The 24303-nt window shown below is 39.8% G+C and overlaps 1 protein-coding gene across 1 annotated transcript in view; it reads left to right on the forward strand.

Annotated features, from left to right (window-relative positions):
• Positions 1-16178, forward strand: part of PELP1 (proline, glutamate and leucine rich protein 1) — a 157811-nt gene extending 141633 nt beyond the window's left edge. The window contains exon 17 of the mRNA XM_053718249.1: positions 15689-16178. Coding sequence (XP_053574224.1) covers positions 15689-15781 — 93 coding nt within the window. The 3' untranslated portion in view covers positions 15782-16178. The remainder of the gene's footprint in view (positions 1-15688) is intronic.
• The last annotated feature ends 8125 nt before the right edge of the window (positions 16179-24303 follow it).

Genomic DNA, 24303 nt, shown 5'->3' on the forward strand with positions numbered 1-24303 from the left:
TATATAACTTGGTCATCATAGCTAGATTTGCATTGGATTGGTTAACGTGGAAGGGACAAATTACCTCGTTTACCTGGGAATCTAAGATTGTGGCCCCCTTCCAGCTGAAGGCTCTATTACACTGTCCATTTACCTCAATTCCATCTAATATATTCTACCTAGGTACTTTTAAGAATGTCATTGGGGCTTGGCAAAAACTATGCGTTGAAGCAGGTAATTCGCCATACGTTTCCCAATACCTACCTATTGCTGGTAACCCTGAGTTTGATCCAGGTCTCTCTAATCAGATATTTAAGGAGTGGGAGTCTAAAGGCCTCCAAACAGTGGGGCAAATACGAGATTTAGGGGGTCACTCATTACTATTTTAAGAAATTGCAACGAGATTTGATCTAGGTGCGCGCGAGTTTTACGCCTATCTCCAAGTTAGACACTTTCTTCAGGAACTTTGTAGGAAATATGGAAATAATTGGTCCATGGGCGACCTGCAGGCTTTGATCTCCGCTTATGCGGCAGGCATATACGCAGTTTCCCCTTTGTACCTACTTTTAAATCAGAAAGTTTCCAATCTACAAGTGAGTGAGATGGTAGCCAGGTGGAGGAGTTATTTTCCGGATATAAATGAGCAGACCATTGTGGGGAGCTTTAAAATAATCCAACAGAGCTGGGTCCCGACATCATGGCGGGAATCACAGATGAAGATTGGGTTGCAGAGGTACCTTACCCCTAAGGTTTTATCTAAATGGTACAGAACAAGAGTTACCTGCTCTAGATGTCTATCTTCAGAGGCTGATATCTTCCACTGTTTATGGAGCTGCCCCAAAGTAAGGCAATACTGGGGGAAAATTATATTTTGGATGATGAGGGTCCTGAAATTAGATCATAAAATAACTCCAATAGAGGTTTTCTTTCTGGTTAAATTTCAGGGTAGAGTTAAGAACTATAACCTAATAAATACCATTATATTAACAGCACGTAATCTAATTTATAAAACATGGAAAGTATCCGTTGCACCTACAATGGCGCAATTTTTAAAAAGGCATTGAGTAGCCAACTTATATCAGAGCAGTTTAATGTACCATACCCACAAGAAAAACATGTAGCGGGATTCTTTAAAAAATGGGAGATTTTCGTTAGATCTCTACCTCTCTTACAGCAAAAAAAGCTTATTAAGCCATTTAGAAATCTGGAATTTGTCCAGATGAACATATTAGCAGGCCATTTTCCCGTAGAATGGGCGGAGACTAGTGACTGAGTATCTGTCGGAGGAGGAGGGGGGGAGAGAGGGAGAGGAGAAATTCAGGTGCCCCTTTTTTTTTTTTTTTTTCTTTTTTTTTCCTTTTTGTCATGTTTTGTTTTGTTTTGCTTTTAATTTTGTTTTGCTTTTTTGCATTGTTTTGTTTTGTTCTTGTTTGTCTGGTTTTGGTCAATTGTCCAATGGTTGCAGCTGTTTGTGTGGGGGGGGGATGATATAGAAGAAAACAACAAAGATGTAGGAAATAATCCACTGATAAAAGTTATGTATTCACTATATGCACTATTTTTATGCATGTATATGCCCGACTTAAAGACTTTGGAATGACTTGAATTGATGTACGGGCCTTTTAAATATTTACCCATTTATTTATCCATTTGTATATTTGCATTCATTGTTGTTAATTAACTATGTATTTTCTTTTTTTGCTCATCTGATATAATGTGACACCTACTGGTTAAATGGGATAACAATTGTTATTGTAGTAAATTCCTATGTCTTTGATATAAATAAATATTTAAAAAAGAAAGAAAACGAAATTTATGCTTACCTGATAAATGTATATATTTCTTGACGCGGCCCGCCCTGTTTGTTCAGACAGTCTTTTTGTTTTGTAACCCTAAGGCACCTCTGCACCTTGTGTTGCTTCCTTTCTCTCCTTTTCCTTAGGTTGAATGACTGGGGTTTGAGGGAAGGGAGGTGATTTTTAACAGCTTTGCTGTGGTGCTCTTTGCCTCCTGCTGGCCAGGAGTTATATTCCCAATAGTAATTACTGATGATCCGTGGTCTCACCATGTCAAGAAATAAATAAATTTATTAGGTAAGCATAAATTTCTAAATTTCGTTTCTTCTACAAGATACGACGAGTCCACGGATTCATCCTTACTTATGGGATATTATCCTCCTACTAACAGGAAGTGGCAAAGAGCACCACAGCAGAGCTGTATATATAGCTCCTCCCTTCTCTCCACCTCCAGTCATTCTCTTTGCCTATACTAGTAATAGGAAGAAGTAAAGTGAAAGAGGTGTTAAAATGATAGTTTTTAGTTTTCTTCAATCAAGAATTTTTTATTTTAAATGGTACCGGTGAGTACTATTTTTCCTCAGGCAGCATATAGAAGATTTCTGCCTGGAGTTTGATGATCTTAGCAGATGTCACGAAGATCCATATGGGTTCCCACAGAATGGCTAAGGAGAACTAGAGAATCTTCAGTGTGGGGAACGTTTTCATGCTACAAGCATTGAGGTATGTTCAGTCATTTACTTCTGAAGAGACTGTGATATTTCAGAACCGGCTGACATAGTTCCCAAAGAGGGAAGGTATTACTGAAATCCTGTGTATTTAATTTTTATCAGGGCTAAATGCAGCAAGCAATTATGGCAGCATGGTTTAGACACTGGGGCGGCATAACGTTTTTTATTGCAAAATGGTTCAATATAACTGGTGTTTGTACATTGTGCTGGGGGTTCACATGGCTATAATCATACAATTTAGGATGCTTATCCACATGGCTAGTTCTGTACCGCTTTACTTGCGGTTGTTTAGGCTGAGAGTACATCGCATATGATGGGCGGGGCCTAATTTTCGCGCCTCAGATGCGCACTTGATTTTGTCAAGAAGGCAGCAAACTTCAGCTTCGGTTGGGCCCAAACTGAGAGATTGTCTACCGGAGTCATAGTGAGATGTTTGTCAGATCCCTGAGGGCAGGTAGGCGCCACAGCAGAGCTGTGGCGAGGTGCAGGGGGTTGTCTACGTTTTTTTTCATAACGGTTTTGTGTTACATTACTCATTTAGAGGGTTAATTTGCCCCTTACTTGTGGTGCAATATCAGACTGCAATATAGGAAAGGTATACGTTGAACATTTGTTAACATTTTTAAGCAGATTTGAAAAAATTGTGCGCTTTTTTATTTCTTAAAGGCGCAGTACTTGTTTTTTTCAAAAATTTGTTTTCTTCAATAAATAGTGTTTCACGACTTTTGTGGTTATTACTAGACTGTTCAACATGTCTGACATTGAGGAATGTCAATGCTCTATGTGTTTAGAAGCCATTGTGGAACCCCCTCTTACATTGTGTCCTCCTTGTACTGAAAGGGCCTTACACTGCAAAGAACATATTTTAGGTGATAAAAGTATGTCTAAGGATGATTCTCAGTCTGAAGAGAATCAGGTTATACCATCCAATTCTCCCCAATTGTCACAACCTTTAACGCCCACTCCAACGCCAAGTACTTCTAGTGCGTCTAATTCTTTTACTCTGCAAGATATGGCTGCAGTTATGCCTACTACCCTTACAGAGGTATTCTCTAAACTGCCTGTTTTACAGGGTAAACGCAGTAGGTCAGGTATTAAGGTAAATACTGAACCCTCTGATGCTTTATTGGCCATTTCCGATGTACCCACACAGTGTTCTGATTTGGGGGTCGGGGAATTGCTGTCTGAGGGAGAACTTTCAGACTCAGGAAATGTGTTGCCTCAGACAGATTCGGACGTGATGTCCTTTAAATTTAGGCTTGAACACCTCCGCCTGTTACTCCGGGAGGTTTTAGCGACTCTGGATGATTGTGACCCTATTGTGATACCACCAGAGAAATTGTGTAAGATGGACAAATATCTAGAGGTGCCTACTTACACTGATGTTTTTCCAGTCCCTAAAAGAATTTCGGACATTGTTGAAAAAGGAATGGGATAGACCAGGTATTCCGTTCTCTCCCCCTCCTAATTTTAAGAAAATGTTTCCCATATCTGACACCATTCGGGATTCTTGGCAAACGGTCCCTAAGGTGGAGGGAGCTATTTCTACCCTGGCTAAGCGTACAACTATACCTATTGAGGACAGTTGTGCTTTCAAAGATCCTATGGATAAAAAGTTAGAGGGTCTTCTAAAGAAATTGTTTATTCATCAGGGTTTTCTTTTACAACCTATAGCTTGCATTGTTCCAGTTACTACTGCAGCAGCTTTTTGGTTTGATGCTCTAGAAGAGTCTCTTAAGGTTGAGACCCCATTAGATGACATTTTGGATAGAATTAAGGCTCTAAAACTAGCTAATTCTTTTATTACCGATGCCGCTTTTCAAATGGCTAAATTAGCGGCAAAAAAATGCAGGTTTTGCCATTTTAGCGCGTAGAGCGTTATGGCTCAAATCTTGGTCTGCTGATGTGTCATCAAAATCTAAGCTTTTAGCTATTCCTTTTAAAGGTAAGACCCTATTCGGGCTTGAATTGAAGGAAATCATTTCTGAAATTACTGGAGGTAAAGGTCACTCCCTGCCTCAGGATAAGGCTGTGAATATGAGGGGTAAACAAAATAATTTTTCGTTCCTTTCGAAACTTTAAAGGAGGACCCTCTGCTTCCTTTTCCGCCACAAAGCAGGAAGGTAAATTCAAGGAATTTCTCCCAAGAGGGAGATTTCATCTTTCATGTTTGTCTGTAGACCAGACAAAAAGAGAGGCGTTCTTACGCTGTGTAAAAGACACCTATACCATGGGAGTAATTTGCCCAGTTCCAAAACTAGAACAGGGACAAGGGTTTTAGTCAAATCTGTTTGTGGTTCCCAAAAAAGAGGGAACTTTCAGACTATACGAACAAATGGAGACTATACGAACAATTTTGCCAATGATCCAGGAGGGTCAATATATGACCACAAGGATCATCATCAGTTTCTAAGGTTTGCCTTTCTGGACGAACACTATCAGTTTGTGGCCCTTCCTTTTGGGTTGGCCACAGCTCCCAGAATCTTAACAAAGGTGCTAGGGTACCTTCTGGCAGTTCTCAGGACGCGGGGCATAGCAGTGGCGCCCTATCTGGACGATATTTTGATCCAGGCGTCAACTTATCATCTGACCAAATCTCACACGGACATCGTGTTGGCATTTCTAAGAACTCACGGTTGGAAAGTGAATATAGAAAAGAGTTCACTAGTTCCACTAACAAGAGTTCCATTATTGGGAACTCTGATAGACTCGGTAGACATGAAAATATTTCTGACAGAGGTCAGAAAGTCAAAGATTCTAAATACTTGCCGAGCACTTCAGTCCATTCCTCGGCCATCAGTGGCTCAGTGTATGGAGGTCATTGGATTAATGGTAGCACCAATGGACATCGTTCCGTTTGCTCGCTTTCATCTCAGACCAGCTGTGCATGATCAGACAGTGGAATGGGGATTATGCAAACTTATCTCCTCAGATAAATCTGGATCAAGAAACCAGAGACTCTCTTCTTTGGTGGTTGTCACAGGATCATCTGTCCCAGGGAATGTGCTTCCGCAGGCCAGCATGGGTAATAGTGACGACGGGCGCCAGCCTCTTGGGCTGGGGTGCAGTCTGGAATTCCCTGAAGGCTTAGGGTGTTTGGACTCAGGAGGAGTGTCTACTACCAATCAATATTCTGGAACTGAGAGCAATATTCAACGCGCTTCAGGCGTGGCCTCAGTTGGCGTTGGCCAAATTCATAAGATTCCAGTCGGACAATATCACGACTGTAGCATATATCAATCATCAAGGGGGAACAAGGAGTTCTCTAGCGATGATAGAGGTTTCAAAGATAATCCGATGGGCGGAGGCTCACTCTTGCCATCTATCAGCAATCTATATCCCAGGAGTAGAGAACTGGGAAGCGGATTTTCTAAGTCGTCAGACTTTTCATCCGGGGGAGTGGGAACTCCATCCGGAGGTGTTCGCATCATTGATCCGTCAATAGGGCACACTGGAATTGGATCTGATGGCATCTCGTCAGAATGCCAAACTTCCTCGTTACGGGTCCAGGTCAAGGGATCCCCAAGCTGTACTGATAGATGCTCTAGCAGTACCTTGGTCATTCAACCTGGCTTATGTGTTTCCACCATTTCCTCTCCTACCTCGTCTGATTGCAAGAATCAGACAGGAGAGAGCTTCAATTATCCTGATAGCGCCTGCATGGCCACGCAGGACTTGGTATGCAGATCTAGTGGACATGTCATCTCTGCCACCGTGGAAACTGCCATTGAGACAGGACCTTCTCATTCAAGGTCCGTTCCAACATCCAAACCTAAATTCTCTGCAGCTGACTGCTTGGAGATTGAACGCTTAGTTTTATCTAAGCAGGGATTCTCTGAATCGGTCATTGATACTTTGATTCAGGCTCGCAAGCCTGTCACGAGAAAGATTTACCATAAGATATGGCGTAAATATCTTTGTTGGTGTGAATCCAAGGGCTACTCATGGAGTAGGGTTAAGATTCCTAGGATTTTGTCCTTTCTCCAAGAAGGATTGGAGAAGGGATTATCAGCTAGTTCCTTAAAGGGACAAATGTCTGCTTTGTCAATTTTACTACATAAGCGTCTGGCGGATGTCCCAGACATTCAGTCTTTTTGTCAGGCTTTAATCAGAATCAAGCCTTTGTTTAAACCTATTGCTCCGCCATGGAGTTTGAATTTAGTTCTCAATGTTCTTCAAGGGGTTCCGTTTGAACCCATGCATTCCATAGATATTAAACTATTATCTTGGAAAGTTTTGTTTTTAGTTGCTATCTCTTCGGCTCGAAGAGTTTCTGAGCTTTCTGCGTTGCAATGTGATTCGCCTTATCTTATATTCCATTCCATTCTGATAAGGTGGTTTTGCGTACTAAACCTGGATTTCTTCCTAAGGTTGTTTCTAATAAGAATATTAATCAGGAAATTGTTGTTCCTTCCTTGTGTCCTAATCCTTCTTCTAAGAAGGAACGTCTGTTACATAACTTGGACGTGGTTCGGGCTTTGAAGTTTTACTTACAAGTGACCAAGGATTTCCATCAAACATCTTCTCTATTCGTTGTTTATTCTGGAAGACGTAGGGGTCAAAAAGCTACGGCTACCTCTCTTTCTTTTTGGCTGACAAGCATCATCCGCCTGGCATACGAGACTGCTGGACAGCAGCCCCCTGAAAAGGTTACGGCTCATTCTACTAGAGCTGTGGCTTCCACATGGGCTTTTAAAAACGATGCTTCTGTTGAACAGATTTGTAAGGCTGCGACTTGATCCTCCCTTCATACTTTTTCCAAATTTTCCAAATTTGATACTTTTGCTTCTTCTGAGGCTATTTTTGGGAGAAAAGTTCTTCAAGCAGTGGTGCCTTCCGTTTAGGTATCTGTCTTGTCCCTCCCGTTCATCAATGTCCTGTTGCTTTGGTATTGTATAAAGGAAAAGCAGGCAGGTGACAGCAGATATAATATTCATTTATTAAGGAGGTAAAAAAAGGCAACGTTTCGGGATTAGTCTCCCTTATTCATGCCATACCTGATACAAACTAACAAGTGACTTATATACATGTATACCACTAGGTGGCGCTCAAGTGTGTTTAACACTTTCTTATCTAACACTTTAACTTACTCATTACTTAAACTTACATTTATACATTTCCTATTATGTATACATAGCAGTGTAACCATAATTAGTTAGATTACTAATTTCTTACTAAACCTTCACAACAATAAATTGTAATTTACATCTCAACAATAATAATCATAGAAATACTGTGAAGTCCCAGTCTCTATTTAACCCTTTGGGTTCTAGACTCCCTAATTCATATATCCAATATGCTTCTTTTTGTTTTAATAGAATTTCTCTATCCCCTCCTCTACGTGGAATGTCAACTTTGTCAATTATTTGAAATTTCAATTGACTTATTGAATGGTTTGCTTTTATAAAATGGGCAGCTAGAGGGGCTTTTACATTACCAGTTCTAATATTGCTCTTATGTTCAATTATTCTTTCCTTAGCGGATCTGGTAGACTCCCCTATATAGACCCCCCCACATGGACATTTAATCATATATATTATGAAAGTGGTCAAGCATGTATAATAACCTTTCTTTCATGTAATTAGCAAGAGTCCATGAGCTAGTGACGTATGGGATATACATTCCTACCAGGAGGGGCAAAGTTTCCCAAACCTCAAAATGCCTATAAATACACCCCTCACCACACCCACAATTCAGTTTTACAAACTTTGCCTCCGATGGAGGTGGTGAAGTAAGTTTGTGCTAGATTCTACGTTGATATGCGCTCCGCAGCAAGTTGGAGCCCGGTTTTCCTCTCAGCGTGCAGTGAATGTCAGAGGGATGTGAGGAGAGTATTGCCTATTTGAATGCAGTGATCTCCTTCTAAGGGGTCTATTTCATAGGTTCTCTGTTATCGGTCGTAGAGATTCATCTCTTACCTCCCTTTTCAGATCGACGATATACTCTTATATATACCATTACCTCTGCTGATTCTCGTTTCAGTACTGGTTTGGCTATCTACTATATGTAGATGAGTGTCCTGGGGTAAGTAAGTCTTATTTTCTGTGACACTCCTAGCTATGGTTGGGCACTTTGTTTATAAAGTTCTAAATATATGTATTCAAACATTTATTTGCCTTGACTCAGAATGTTCAACTTTCCTTATTTTCAGACAGTCAGTTTCATATTTGGGATAATGCATTTTAACATTTTTCTTACCTTAAAATTTGACTTTTTCCCTGTGGGCTGTTAGGCTCGCGGGGGCTGAAAATGCTTCATTTTATTGCGTCATTCTTGGCGCGGACTTTTTTGGCGCAAAAATTCTATTTGGCGTCATTTTTGGCATCAAAGAGCATTTAGGCGCCAAATAATGTGGGCGTCTTATTTGGCGCGAAAAAATATGGGCGTCACTTTTGTCTCCACATTATTTAAGTCTCATTTTTTATTGCTTCTGGTTGCTAGAAGCTTGTTCTTTGGCATTTTTTCCCATTCCTGAAACTGTCATTTAAGGAATTTGATCAATTTTGCTTTATATATATGTTGTTTTTTCTCTTACATATTGCAAGATGTCTCACGTTGCATCTGAGTCAGAAGATACTACAGGAAAATCGCTGTCAAGTGCTGAATCTACCAAAGCTAAGTGTATCTGCTGTAAACTTTTGGTAGCTATTTCTCCAGCTGTTGTTTGTATTGATTGTCATGACAAACTTGTTAAAGCAGATAATATTTCCTTTAGTAAAGTACCATTGCCTGTTGCAGTTCCTTCAACATCTAAGGTGCAGAATGTTCCTGATAATATAAGAGATTTTGTTTCTGAATCCATAAAGAAGGCTATGTCTGTTATTTCTCCTTCTAGTAAACGTAAAAAATCTTTTAAAACTTCTCTCCCTACAGATGAATTTTTAACTGAACATCATCATTCTGATTCTGATGATTCCTCTGGTTCAGAGGATTCTGTCTCAGAGGTTGATGCTGATAAATCTTCATATTTATTTAAAATGGAATTTATTCGTTCTTTACTTAAAGAAGTCCTAATTGCTTTAGAAATAGAGGATTCTGGTCCTCTTGATACTAAATCTAAACGTTTAAATAAGGTTTTTAAATCTCCTGTAGTTATTCCAGAAGTTTTTCCTGTCCCTGATGCTATTTCTGCAGTAATTTCCAAAGAATGGGATAATTTGGGTAATTCATTTACTCCTTCTAAACGTTTTAAGCAATTATATCCTGTGCCGTCTGACAGATTAGAATTTTGGGACAAGATCCCTAAAGTTGATGGGGCTATTTCTACCCTTGCTAAACGTACTACTATTCCTACGTCAGATGGTACTTCGTTTAAGGATCCTCTAGATAGGAAAATTGAGTCCTTTCTAAGAAAAGCTTATCTGTGTTCAGGTAATCTTCTTAGACCTGCTATATCTTTGGCTGATGTTGCTGCAGCTTCAACTTTTTGGTTGGAAACTTTAGCGCAACAAGTAACACATCGTGATTCTCATGATATTATTATTCTTCTTCAACATGCTAATAATTTTATCTGTGATGCCATTTTTGATATTATCAGAGTTGATGTCAGGTTTATGTCTCTAGCTATTTTAGCTAGAAGAGCTTTATGGCTTAAAACTTGGAATGCTGATATGGCTTCTAAATCAACTTTACTTTCCATTTCTTTCCAGGGTAACAAATTATTTGGTTCTCAGTTGGATTCCATTATTTCAACTGTTACTGGTGGGAAAGGAACTTTTTTACCACAGGATAAAAAATCTAAAGGTAAAAACAGGGCTAATAATCGTTTTCGTTCCTTTCGTTTCAACAAAGAACAAAAGCCTGATCCTTCATCCTCAGGAGCAGTTTCAGTTTGGAGACCATCTCCAGTTTGGAATAAATCCAAGCCAGCTAGAAAGGCAAAGCCTGCTTCTAAGTCCACATGAAGGTGCGGCCCTCATTCCAGCTCAGCTGGTAGGGGGCAGGTTACGTTTTTTTCAAGGAAATTTGGATCAATTCTGTTCACAATCTTTGGATTCAGAGCATTGTTTCAGAAGGGTACAGAATTGGTTTCAAGTTGAGACCTCCTGCAAAGAGATTTTTTCTTTCCCGTGTCCCAGTAAATCCAGTAAAAGCTCAAGCATTTCTGAAATGTGTTTCAGATCTAGAGTTGACTGGAGTAATTATGCCAGTTCCAGTTCCGGAACAGGGGATGGGGTTTTATTCAAATCTCTTCATTGTACCAAAGAAGGAGAATTCTTTCAGACCAGTTCTGGATCTAAAAATATTGAATCGTTATGTAAGGATACCAACGTTCAAGATGGTAACTGTAAGGACTATCTTACCTTTTGTTCAGCAAGGGAATTATATGTCCACAATAGATTTACAGGATGCATATCTGCATATTCCGATTCATCCAGATCATTATCAGTTCCTGAGATTCTCGTTTCTGGACAAGCATTACCAGTTTGTGGCTCTGCCGTTTGGCCTAGCTACAGCTCCAAGAATTTTTACAAAGGTTCTCGGTGCCCTGCTGTCTGTAATCAGAGAACAGGGTATTGTGGTATTTCCTTATTTGGACGATATCTTGGTACTTGCTCAGTCTTTACATTTAGCAGAATCTCATACGATTCGACTTGTGTTGTTTCTTCAAGATCATGGTTGGAGGATCAATTTACCAAAAAGTTCTTTGATTCCTCAGACAAGGGTAACCTTTCTGGGTTTCCAGATGGATTCAGTGTCCATGACTCTGTCTTTAACAGACAAGAGACGTCTAAAGTTGATTACAGCTTGTCGAAACCTTCAGTCACAATCATTCCCTTCGGTAGCCTTATGCATGGAAATTCTAGGTCTTATGACTGCTGCATCGGACGCGATCCCCTTTGCTCGTTTTCACATGCGACCTCTTCAGCTCTGTATGCTGAAGCAATGGTGCAAGGATTACACGAAGATATCTCAATTAATATCTTTAAAACCGATTGTTCGACACTCTCTAACATGGTGGACAGATCACCATCATTTAATTCAGGGGGCTTCTTTTGTGCTTCCGACCTGGACTGTAATTTCAACAGATGCAAGTCTCACAGGTTGGGGAGCTGTGTGGGGATCTCTGACGGCACAAGGAGTTTGGGAATCTCAGGAGGTGAGATTACCGATCAATATTTTGGAACTCCGTGCAATTTTCAGAGCTCTTCAGTTTTGGCCTCTTCTGAAGAGAGAATCGTTCATTTGTTTTCAGACAGACAATGTCACAACTGTGGCGTACATCAATCATCAAGGAGGGACTCACAGTCCTCTGGCTATGAAAGAAGTATCTCGAATTTTGGTTTGGGCGGAATCCAGCTCCTGTCTAATCTCTGCGGTTCATATCCCAGGTGTAGACAATTAGGAAGCGTATTATCTCAGTCGCCAAACGTTGCATCCGGGCGAATGGTCTCTTCACCCAGAGGTATTTCTTCAGATTGTTCAAATGTGGGAACTTCCAGAAATAGATCTGATGGCGTCCCATCTAAACAAGAAACTTCCCAGGTATCTGTCCAGATCCCGGGATCCTCAGGCGGAGAAAGTGGATGCATTATCACTTCCTTGGAAGTATCATCCTGCCTATATCTTTCCGCCTCTAGTTCTTCTTCCAAGAGTAATCTCCAAGATTCTGAAGGAATGCTCGTTTGTTCTGCTGGTAGCTCCAGCATGGCCTCACAGGTTTTGGTATGCGGATCTTGTCCGGATGGCCTCTTGCCAACCGTGGACTCTTCCGTTAAGACCAGACCTTCTGTCACAAGGTCCTTTTTTCCATCAGGATCTGAAATCCTTAAATTTAAAGGTATGGAGATTGAACGCTTGATTCTTGGTCAAAGAGGTTTCTCTGACTCTGTGATTAATACTATGTTACAGGCTCGTAAATCTGTATCTCGAGAGATATATTATAGAGTCTGGAAGACTTATATTTCTTGGTGTCTTTCTCATCATTTTTCCTGGCATTCTTTTAGAATACCGAGAATTTTACAGTTCCTTCAGGATGGTTTAGATAAAGGTTTGTCCGCAAGTTCTTTGAAAGGACAAATCTCTGCTCTTTCTGTTCTTTTTCACAGAAAGATTGCTATTCTTCCTGATATTCATTGTTTTGTACAAGCTTTGGTTCGTATAAAACCTGTCATTAAGTCAATTTCTCCTCCTTGGAGTTTGAATTTGGTTCTGGGAGCTCTTCAAGCTCCTCCGTTTGAACCTATGCATTCATTGGACATTAAATTACTTTCTTGGAAAGTTTTGTTCCTTTTGGCCATCTCTTCTGCCAGAAGAGTTTCTGAATTATCTGCTCTTTCTTGTGAGTCTCCTTTTCTGATTTTTCATCAGGATAAGGCGGTGTTGCGAACTTCTTTTGAATTTTTACCTAAAGTTGTGAATTCCAACAACATTAGTAGAGAAATTGTGGTTCCTTCATTATGTCCTAATCCTAAGAATTCTAAGGAGAAATCGTTGCATTCTTTGGATGTTGTTAGAGCTTTGAAATATTATGTTGAAGCTACGAAATCTTTTCGTAAGACTTCTAGTCTATTTGTTATCTTTTCCGGTTCTAGAAAAGGCCAGAAAGCTTCTGCCATTTCTTTGGCATCTTGGTTGAAATCTTTAATTCATCTTGCCTATGTTGAGTCGGGTAAAACTCCGCCTCAGAGAATTACAGCTCATTCTACTAGGTCAGTTTCTACTTCCTGGGCGTTTAGGAATGAAGCTTCGGTTGACCAGATCTGCAAAGCAGCGACTTGGTCCTCTTTGCATACTTTTACTAAATTCTACCATTTTGATGTATTTTCTTCTTCTGAAGCAGTTTTTGGTAGAAAAGTACTTCAGGCAGCGGTTTCAGTTTGAATCTTCTGCTTATGTTTTTCGTTAAACTTTATTTTGGGTGTGGATTATTTTCAGCAGGAATTGGCTGTCTTTATTTTATCCCTCCCTCTCTAGTGACTCTTGTGTGGAAAGATCCACTTCTTGGGTAGTCATTATCCCATACGTCACTAGCTCATGGACTCTTGCTAATTACATGAAAGAAAACATAATTTATGTAAGAACTTACCTGATAAATTCATTTCTTTCATATTAGCAAGAGTCCATGAGGCCCGACCTTTTTTTGTGGTGGTTATGATTTTGTATAAAGCACAATTATTCCAATTCCTTATTTTATATGCTTTCGCACTTTTTTATCACCCCACTTCTTGGCTATTCGTTAAACTGAATTGTGGGTGTGGTGAGGGGTGTATTTATAGGCATTTTGAGGTTTGGGAAACTTTGCCCCTCCTGGTAGGAATGTATATCCCATACGTCACTAGCTCATGGACTCTTGCTAATATGAAAGAAATGAATTTATCAGGTAAGTTCTTACATAAATTATGTTTTTATATTGTATTTTTTGCCAGTGCTTTGGTATTGTATCCCACAAGTAAGGATGAATCCGTGGACTCGTCGTATCTTGTAGAAGAAAAGGAAATTTATGCTTACCTGATAAATTGATTTCTTCTACGATACGACGAGTCCACGGCCCTCCCTGTCATTTTAAGACAGATTATATTTATTTCAAAACTTCAGTCACCTCTGCACCTTTTAGCTTTTCTTTTCTCTTCCTATACCTTCGGTCGAATGACTGGGGGTAGAGAGAAGGGAGGAGCTATATATACAGCTCTGCTGTGGTGCTCTTTGCCACTTCCTGTTAGCAGGAGGATAATATCCCACAAGTAAGGATGAATCCGTGGACTTGTCGTATCGTAGAAGAAATCAATTTATCAGGAAAGCATAAATTTCCTTTTTTTCTGTACCGTAGCGGTCCCACCCCTCTGCAGCGATGGCCCAGCCCACCCGCCTCCCTCCTAACCATCACACACCACCAATGATCGGCACCACCGCTGTCCGATGCAGAGAGGGCCACAGTGGACCTCGCTGCATCAGTAACTCCTCCCATCTATTTCTGCACTGCCCCACTTGTGGGGCATGCAGAAATAGCACAATCTTGCTGTTATTAGAGAGATCGTGGCAGAGAGAGGCCCAGGACAGCAGTGTTGTACAGGGTACAATGCTGGTCCTTAAGGGTTTAACGACCCGCATCGTACAGGGTATGGCACTGGTCGTTAATGGGTTAAAATGGGGTAATCAGACCAGCATGGAACTCAAATACTTCAGATAGATAGCTAAATATTTTTTACTTCACTTCTTAAAGGGAAATTGTATTGTAATTTTCCCCTTTAATATGTTCTGAATGACCCATTTTACCTGCTGAAATGTATTAGATTGTTTGCAAACTCCTTTACATTTGTTTTGGATTCGAAATAGCTATTTCCTTATGAAACCGCAACTTATACTGAAAAAAATTATGAATGCTTTGTAGAAAAGCTATGTAAACATGAGATAACCAATTAATCTAACATTCCAGTGGGGGTGGCAAATAGGGAGATTTTTGTATCTGAAATAGTTATTTTTGCTCACTGAATCCCCAGTCATAGTTAGCCTTTCAGTACCTGTTAGACTCTGTGTACAAAAATAGATAACGTGACCACCTCTGCTCCTTCTGCAGGGTCATCTCATTTAAAAAGAATATATCCTTGATAACAGTAGATGTTGGTTTTTATGCAAAAATAGACACAAGGGAGCAATTTCACATACATTTAACAATATGTAGTAAGTATAACAAGTCAATAAGGGGAAACAAACCTTTACAGTAAAATGTCCCTTTAAACTACATATTAACAAAATCAGTTCTCAACACCAAAGAATGGGGAGTTCAATTCTTAGATCACATGACACCCAGCAGCCATTTGCTGTCATGTTAGCGTGATACCAAATAAAGAAACATGAAATCTGCTTTTTTGACAGTGTAAGCTTTTTACAGAGGATTATTTGAACCCTAGCATGAACTTTAACTACTTTGCTGCATCTAATCTTTCTTTATGTTATTCAGTAACCTCATGTTAACTTGCTATCCTGCCCACTATTAATTTCCTCAAGCATAATAAAGGTTTGGGGCCAGAAAGTAAGGCCTTGTGGTAATGTAAAACGTAGGTTTCTCATGTGAAAACAAGGGTGTATGTTTTCTTTGTAGGCCTCAACATTTACTCTCTGTTCTTGATTTCTATATCAAAACTGTGAGTTTAGAACTGGTAATAATAAGCTTTCTATAAGATTAGGAATTGTATGTTTGTTGGTCCTTTTTCTCTAAAATAACCTTTCTTCTTTCCACAGGATGGAGTTGTTGAAGCAGATGCAGACACTATGTTGGCAGACTTTGTTGACTGCCCTCCAGATGATGAAAAGCCCTCCGAGCGAGACACCTGATTTCACAACACGTTTTCAGCAGTCCAGTCCTTTGTCTACGCAGAGGACACAGCATTTCCCACTTGTAATATATTAAACCATTACCTGACAGCACCTACCTTGCACTTCACACACACAAGTAATAAGCCACACACACCTCACAGCTAGTTGAACATACTGGACTATCTTCTCAAACACATTTAAAGTGCCATCTTCTTCAGTGACAGCATGTCTTTACAAATATCATTCCAAACGTATCTATAAAACAATCTCTTTAGTTATAGCTAAATAATGCTGCCCTCACTCTACAGAGCTAGATGTGACATGGACTTATCATAGATAAGTTTGTCCTATTTGTCTTTATTTTGTGGGATTTTTTTTTCGTTTTGTTTTCTCAATAAAACAAAAATGTAAAGAATTTGTGATCCTGTTATGTTTTATCACTTAAAGTGACATTTAAAAACTTTGTAATATATTTGAAATGTTTTTTTTTCCCTTTGCTTGTAACTTAATTCTGAAATGTGTGGCTTTCTAATTCCCGTTAAGAGGAAGACTGCTGTATTCCACATTCATTAATTGGTTAGACACTCTAGTAACTTGTTTATTGTTCTACCTCATTGGCCTTAACAGAGAAGGAAACCTAGGTTACAACATGGAAGCATCTATTAATGTATGGACACTAACGCTCACAGACTCATCAATAGGCTGGTTGACAAGTTTCCCAGCTAGGGAACCTGTCTACTTGTTGCCAGGTGGCAGTAGATGAGTTGCCTCAACTACCTGCATTTGTTATTGCTCAAGCAGCTACTTGTGCACGGTCATCCCCTGCTCTTGCACAACCAATGTCTGAGGTGGCGATGAGGTTTAAAGGACATTTAAGTGCAAAAATTAAATGCTTTAATTAATTAGAGTATGTAATTTTAACTCTTGCAACCGTGCAACTATGTCTTGAAACTCTGCAAAGGGGGTTAAAACTAGCTGTGTGAACACTGCGCTGGTTGGATCAATAGGCTGTATTGGCTATGACCAGCAGTTCTCTGTGGCATTTAAGAGGTACTTTTTGTGTTTAAACAGCATTTCAGAGTCACTGGTGCTAAAATGGCATGTTTGAACTAATTAGAGCATGTCATTTTTGCACTATAATGTCCCTTCCCTGCTTCTTAACATGTGGTTAGCAGGTGTGCATGCGCTAACTTGCACCACAGGGGCTCCGAAGCAGCTGCTTGAAAAAGTGCAAATTTTCGGGTTCTACTTATCAATGTTGAAATATGTAATATAATTGTAAAAAAAAACTCTGCATATTCTCAAGAAAATCTTTGTTTTGTATAGCCATGCTATCTAGAATGTGTTTAGTGTTTATATTCCTGCCAAGTTATGTTATATAGGCATCAGAAATGGATCACTGGATTGCAAAAAAATCTGCACGAAATAAAAAAAAAAAAAAAGAGCAAAACTATATATATATATATATATATATATATATATATGTATGTATATATATATATATATAAAATATCTGTAGGAGAGTCAGGGCTCTGAATTACACCTCTTGGAGCAGTAGAGCAACTGTAATTTGCAGATTTAAAGGAACGTTAAACACCAAATACATTTTATAAGCATAATATTGCGGTTATTCCCTGCCTCCTTCTAGTCATGGGTTCTGCCATGTTTTCACTGATGTCCCTTTAAATTACAGGAAAAGCAGATGAACTAAATTTCAAATGGATGTTTCCCTCACTGTGAATAATTAGTCATTGTAAGGGTGTACATTTTGAGTTTGAGTAAACACACAGTAATTACAAGATTTTTTTTCTGCACTCTTGCAATAAACTGACATACTGTGTGGTTAAATGCATTGTCCCTTTATTTGCTAAAAATGTTTTTCAGTAGCCAAACTCCACACACTACTTGACATATTGGGAGGAGCCAATCTGGACATTCTACTGGAATAGAAAAGTCTACCCCAAATCTTCATTATGTTGGCAAACTCTCCATTTTGCAGTTCTTACCCATTGATCTCTACAGAAGATATATGGCAGGGTTTGGCTTGTGAATCCTGCTATGTGTTCTATCAGTTCTCAGAATTCAAAAACTCTTAATTTCCTTCTTAATATGAGGAGAGTCCACTGTATCATTCCTTACTGTTGGGAAATACTGAACCTGGTGACCAGGAGGAGGCAAAGACACACCAGCCAGGGCTTAAATACTACCCCTTGTGGTGACATAGCTACACCCCTACTTCCCTCATATCCCAGTCATTCTTTGCCTTTCGTCACAGGAGGTTGGCAGAGAAGTGTCAGAAGATTCGGAGTAGTTCCTTATGAAGGGTATCTACCCTTCGAAATGGGACTGGAGTTTTTAAGTAGTCTTGTCAGCCTCTCAGTGAGAGCATTGACGAGTGTTAGAGTCTGGAGATGCAGGGAGAGTCTTTCTGTGAACCCATCCAAACTCATATTAACAGCTCCTAAGCAAATCAGTGTTGACGAGTTTTACTGCCTGCTTCCATCACTCAAGTCCATGTCAGGAGTGATGCTACAAGACTGTCAAACTTGAGAGGCTGTGTTTCTGTTCCACAGCATAGATTCCGGTTAAGATCGTTTAATTTGTTTTTAAACATGATTACGCCAGAAGACTTTTATCTGTTTGGAATCAAGGGTCTCCGGAGGGGGATTATTGAACAGTGGGGATTAATCACATACGTTTATTTGATTATGCTGCAACATATGTGAGATGGTAGGATCAGGCAGATGTTGGAACGTACAGGATTTTACTTTCGTTTTGGGAGCTGCGCAGCCTGAAAGGGCATGGCGTGCTTTTTTATAGCAGGGGCGGTCCTGCATTGGGCACCACCTGACCGGTGTGGTCACAATTATTTTCTCTTTCTTGACCATGTGGTTTACCGGAGAAGAAGCGGTTTCTCTTTTTGGCCTGGGTCTTAGTAGGTGGTGAGTGCCCCAGCCATTGAGGTATAAAGGTGCCGTTTTTTCCTATTAATCAATAGTCTGCTTTGTAAGCGCAAGCTATGGAGGATTCTAATGCGTTAGAGGGTACTCCCTCTTTACCTAAATCTGATACCTGTCTATATTGTGAGAAGGCAGCTGTATACTCGCCCGCTCAACAATTTTCCACATGCCTTGATAAAGTAATCATGTCAAAGAAGGTTAATATTGTAAGTATATGGCCGGGTTATAACACAATATATTTAATAATTATTCTTTAAAATAAACCCTCAATCAATATGCATATACTAGAAACCATAAAATTAATATAAATTCCTGAATTCTTTTTATTAGTTAATATTTATAGACACATTAAAATATATTTGTAGGAACAAGAATATGAATCAATACTATACATGTTTAGAAACTTAAAATATGCTATGCATAGTTCATAAAAGTTGCCTTATTCACAATAGCCTCCCAAATCAGAGTTGCATTTAAAATATCACAATGAGACTAAAATATAAGCCACTAAACATTCAGCAATACAATCAGCTATTTAGCCACAATTTATCCTATATAATTCCAGTTTCAAACATCGGAAATTGTATATATTATTTGTGCCAATAACCAAACTCTATGCCAATTTATCTAAGCTGAATTAAATTCTTAGTTACTTACACTTAAAACCAATTTTGAGTTAGAAATCTATATTTGCAAAGATAAACTACTTAACACTAAAGACTTGTTTAAAATACGCAGGCTATGAAATACAAGTTTTAAAATACGATTTATTCCTTTAAGTCTGCTACCTACAGCTCTACCTAAAACTCTTTAGGACTATGGATATAATTCTAAAATATAAATAATGCTCTTTAAGTCTATCAGTTGTAATTTAACTGCAGTGACTATGCATATATTTTGTTTTAAAATATTACCTGTAATTAGCAACCTTTTTATACTTTGCCAAAATAATGACCAAATCGATAAGTCAGTTTCCAAAAACTTCTTGTTTCATCTCAGAAGACAAATAAGTAAATTTTGCAATCAATGAGAAAGGGTAGCCAGCTTTGCGTAACTATTTCAAAACGCCCAGCAGTTATCAGTAAAGGTCAGCAGCATGTGTCCTTTTCCTTTCTTGCATTTAGCTTATATATGTTTTCAATCATTGATGGGCGGCCCTATGGAAACTGATCCCATTGGTCACCTGGGAAGCATCGCTCTGATTGGTCCTAGACGAGGCATGGTTACGATGGAGACGCATCTTTTAACAGTCAAATCTTTTGGCTGTAATACTGGATTTTGGCCATCGGGGGCAGCATGACAAACAGATTCAGTCTTAACATTCATTTTATACTGCTAATCCAAATATCTCCCTATATAATGATTATATTAAACATACTATAATTTATTGCATTAATAAATTTCTCTTGTTAGCATTTATATTTCATTTAGCATAACATAAAATTTACAATTTGATATCAAACATCCAATATTTTATAGTCAAATCACATCAAAGTGACTTCCATACATCCATCTCACTATATTTCAAGAGATGTATTTAAAATTTCATAAACATTTAGTGCATAATTATATTATATGACTTAGGTCATCCCATGCAGGCAATTCTGTATTTATCATCTTTTAGCTCCATCTGGAAAATAGAAAAACAAACCAATGTTATATATATTTCAAACATGGGATTATTATAATTGTTATTTAATCTATTACAATTCTGAATTGTATTTCCCATGTCCATAGGTATATGTAATACAATCTGAGGCATATTTAATATGTTGTCTGAGTATATGTGTGTGTATATATATATATATATATATATATATATATATATACACACATTCATACAAAATACAGCAGATAAAAGATTGTTCTACAAGAAACAAAATTATACCAGTTATATTTTCAGTGAATTTCAAAGTTAGAATACAACATGTGTTTTTGCTGGTCAAACTTTCATTGCTTCAATACACAGGCAGGGGTTATTAACAAGCCTGTGCTAATTACCATTTCCTTGGGATTTGGACCAGCTTTTCACTGCTGATTACAGACTCAGTGTCCCTTTCACCACAGGTAGCAATATCCTAATTTAGGCACCATGTGTATCTTTGTTTGAAAAAGATCTAATCTCATCAAGTGGTGAAGTGGAAAAATTTTTTTTTTGAAGTTTGTATTTCCAGCTAGGGAGCAAATGCTTTCTTTTGAAGTTTTTGGAACATCCTGTCTGCATTTGAGTCTTGATATGTGTATTCAAATCATGTGGGTTTTGAGTCAATTCTTGACATCAGAATTGCAACCCTATTTTAATATCTGATACAAATATGGCTTCATACATAAACAATTTCTTTTGTCTTATTATATATATATATATATATATATGTATGTCATTCACCTGTACCCTGACAATACGTTTGATACCACTGAGCCGTTTACCTCTGATGAGTCTCTGTCCCATGAGGTGCACACCCTACAGTCCATCTCCTAATACACATGCAGCTTCCCGTAGCACTGCTAATCCTCTATCTGGAGGGGGCTTTTTACCACCAGACTTTACTGAGCAGTTACAAACGGCGGTGTCTGTGGCCTTTAGTGCTTTACCTCGCCCTGCTAAGTGCAACTGAAAGGTCAAATATTGCTATCCTTCCCAGGGGTCATCAACTAGTTTATTGGATTTATCTGATACAAGATTATACTACATATGATACTTCAGAGGGCGCTCTTTCTGGGTCAGAATCTGCTGCCTCTAAAACTTTCGAAATTAGATAAGGTCTATGAAGACAGGGTTGTACCACAAACTTTCACGGTTCCAGGAAAGATGGCGAACATTATTAAGAATGAATGGGAAAGGATTGGTTGTTCATTTTCCCCTTCTTTTTCCTTTAAGAAATTGGTCCTGGACTCTCAATTGGAGTTGTGGGGTTCCATCCCCAAGGTGGATGGCGCTATCTCCACGCTTGCTAAACGCACTATTATCCTGTTTGAGGATAGTTCGTTGTTTAAAGAAAGATGTTTCAACATACGGGATATTTGTTTCAACCGGTTGCTGGAGCGGCTACCTACTGCTGCGACTCCTTATCTGAGTTGATTGAGGTGGAGGGTCCCTTCGACGTGATCCAGGAAAGAATTAAGGGTGGCTAATTCTTTTATTTGTGATGCTAATATGCACATTATTCGCCGGTATGCTAAGGCTTCAGGTTTTTCTGTTCAAGCCCATGGGGCACTTTGGCTGAAGTCCTGGTCTGTGGACATGACTTAAGTCCAGACTTATTTCCCTCCCCTTTACGGGAAAGATTTTATTTGGTCCAGGCCTGGTCTCCATTATCTCCACAGTTACTGGAGGCAAGGGTGCCTTTTTACCGCAGGATAAGAACAACAAGCCTAAGGGACAAGGTCCTAATTTTCGTTCCTTTCGTTCTGGTAAATTCCAACGTCAGCAGACCTCTGCAAAGCCCAAGCAATCCAAGGGTACCTGGAAACCGGCTCAGTCCTGGAATAAATCCAAGCAGAGCAAGAAGCCTGTTGAGACGAAGTCGGCATGAAGGGGCGGCCCCCGATCCGATTCTGGATCACGTAGGGGGCAGACTGATGCTTTTTTCGGACGCTTGGTTTTGGGACGTGCAAGACCCGTGGGTCCTGGAGGTCGTAGCTCAGGGATACAAGATAGGTTTCAAGTCTCATCCTCCCAGGGGCAGATTCCTCCTATCAAACCTGTCTTCCAGGCCAGAAAAGAGAGAAGCCTTTCTGGGGTGTGTGAGGGATCTCTCCTCCCTAGGAGTCATTGTCCCGGTACCTCTTGCAGAAAGAGGTTTGGGATACTATTCAAACCTTTTTGTGGTCCCAAAGAAGGAGGGAACTTTCTGCCTGATTCTGGACCTAAAGTGCTTAAACAAATTCCTAGCTGTCCCCTCGTTCAAGATGGAGACAATGAGGTCTATCCTTCCCTTAGTTCAGGAAGGACAGTTCATGACCACTATCTGAAGGATGCTTACCTTCACGTTCCAATCCACAAGGAACACTTCAAGTTCCTAAGGTTTGTGTACCTGCACCAGCACTTCAAGTTTATTACATTTCCGTTTGGTCTAGCTACTGCTCCAAGAGTTTTCAAGAAGGTTCTAGGGGCTCTGCTTGCAGTGGCAAAACCAGATGTATAGCAGTAGCTCCATACTTCGACGATATTCTGGTTCAAGCACCATCTTGTCATCTGGCAGAAGACCATTCAAAATCTCTTTTGTTTCTTCTTCAATCTCATGGTTGGAAGATAAACTTAGAAAATAGTTCTCTTATTCCCAGTACCATTGTAGAATTCCTGGATACTATAATAGACTCCATATCCATAAGGATATTCCTTACAGACCAGAGATGTTACAAGCTAACTTCCGCTTGTCTTGCCCTCCAGACCTCCTTAAGGCCCTCTGTGGCTCGGTGTATGGAGGTGATTGGTCTCATGGTGTCGAGCATGGACATCATTCCTTTTGCTAGATTCCATCTCAGACCACTACAGCTGTAGTGGAACGGCGATCATTCGGATCTGTCTCAACAGATTTCTCTGGACAACCAGTCGAGAGAATCGCTCTCCTGGTGGCTCTGTCCAGATCACCTGTCCCAAGGAACATCCTTCTTGAGACCATCCTGGGAAATTTTGACTGCGGACGCAAGTCTGTCAGGATGGGGAGCTGTTTCGGATGCCAGGAAGGCCAGGGTCTGTGGACTCGAGAGGAATCCATCCTCCTGATCAACATTCTGGAAATTCGGCCAATCTTTAATGCTTTGAAGGCTTGGCCTCTTCTGGGTTCGTCCCAGTTTATCAGATTCCAATCAGACAACATAAACTTGGTGGCTTACATCAACCATCAGGGGGGAACGAGAAGCTCCCTAGCAATGAGGGAAGTATCTCGGATTCTGGAGTGGGCGGAGGCCCACAACTGCTCGCTGTCAGCAATCCACATTCCGGTGTGGACAACTGAGAAGCGGATTTCCTCAGCAGACAATCCTTTCATCCAGGGGAATGGTCTCTCCATCCCGAGGTGTTTGCGGAGATTTGCAACAAATGGGGGACGCCAGAGATAGATCTCATGGCGCCCTGGCTCAATTCCAAGCTGCCCAGATATTGGTCACGGTCCAGGGATCCTCAAGCGGAGCTAATAGATACATTCTTAGGCCTGCTATATCCATGGCTGATGTTGCAGCTGCATCAACTTTTTGGTTGTAAAGCTTAGCGCAACAGGAAACAGATTCTGATTTGTCTAGCATTGTTCACTTGCTTCAACATGCCAATCATTTTATCTGTGATGCTATTTTTTATATCATCAATATTGATGTTACGTCTAAGTCTTTAGCTATTTTAGTTAGAAGAGCTTTGTCGCTCAAATATTGGAATGCTGACATGGTATCCTTGTGTAGTGGCCCGCATCAAGCAGGAGCAGGCATCAGTGATACTGATTGCTCCATCGTGGCCACGGACCTGGTTGGGATGTCCTCATCTCCTCCGTGGAAGTTACCTTGTCGCAGGGATCTGCTGGAACAGGGTCCTTTTGTTCATCAAAATCTAGATTCTTTGAGGCTGACTGCATGGAGATTGAACACTTA

This window comes from Bombina bombina, chromosome 6 (assembly GCF_027579735.1).
Source record: "Bombina bombina isolate aBomBom1 chromosome 6, aBomBom1.pri, whole genome shotgun sequence".
NCBI classification, from domain to species: domain Eukaryota; kingdom Metazoa; phylum Chordata; class Amphibia; order Anura; family Bombinatoridae; genus Bombina; species Bombina bombina.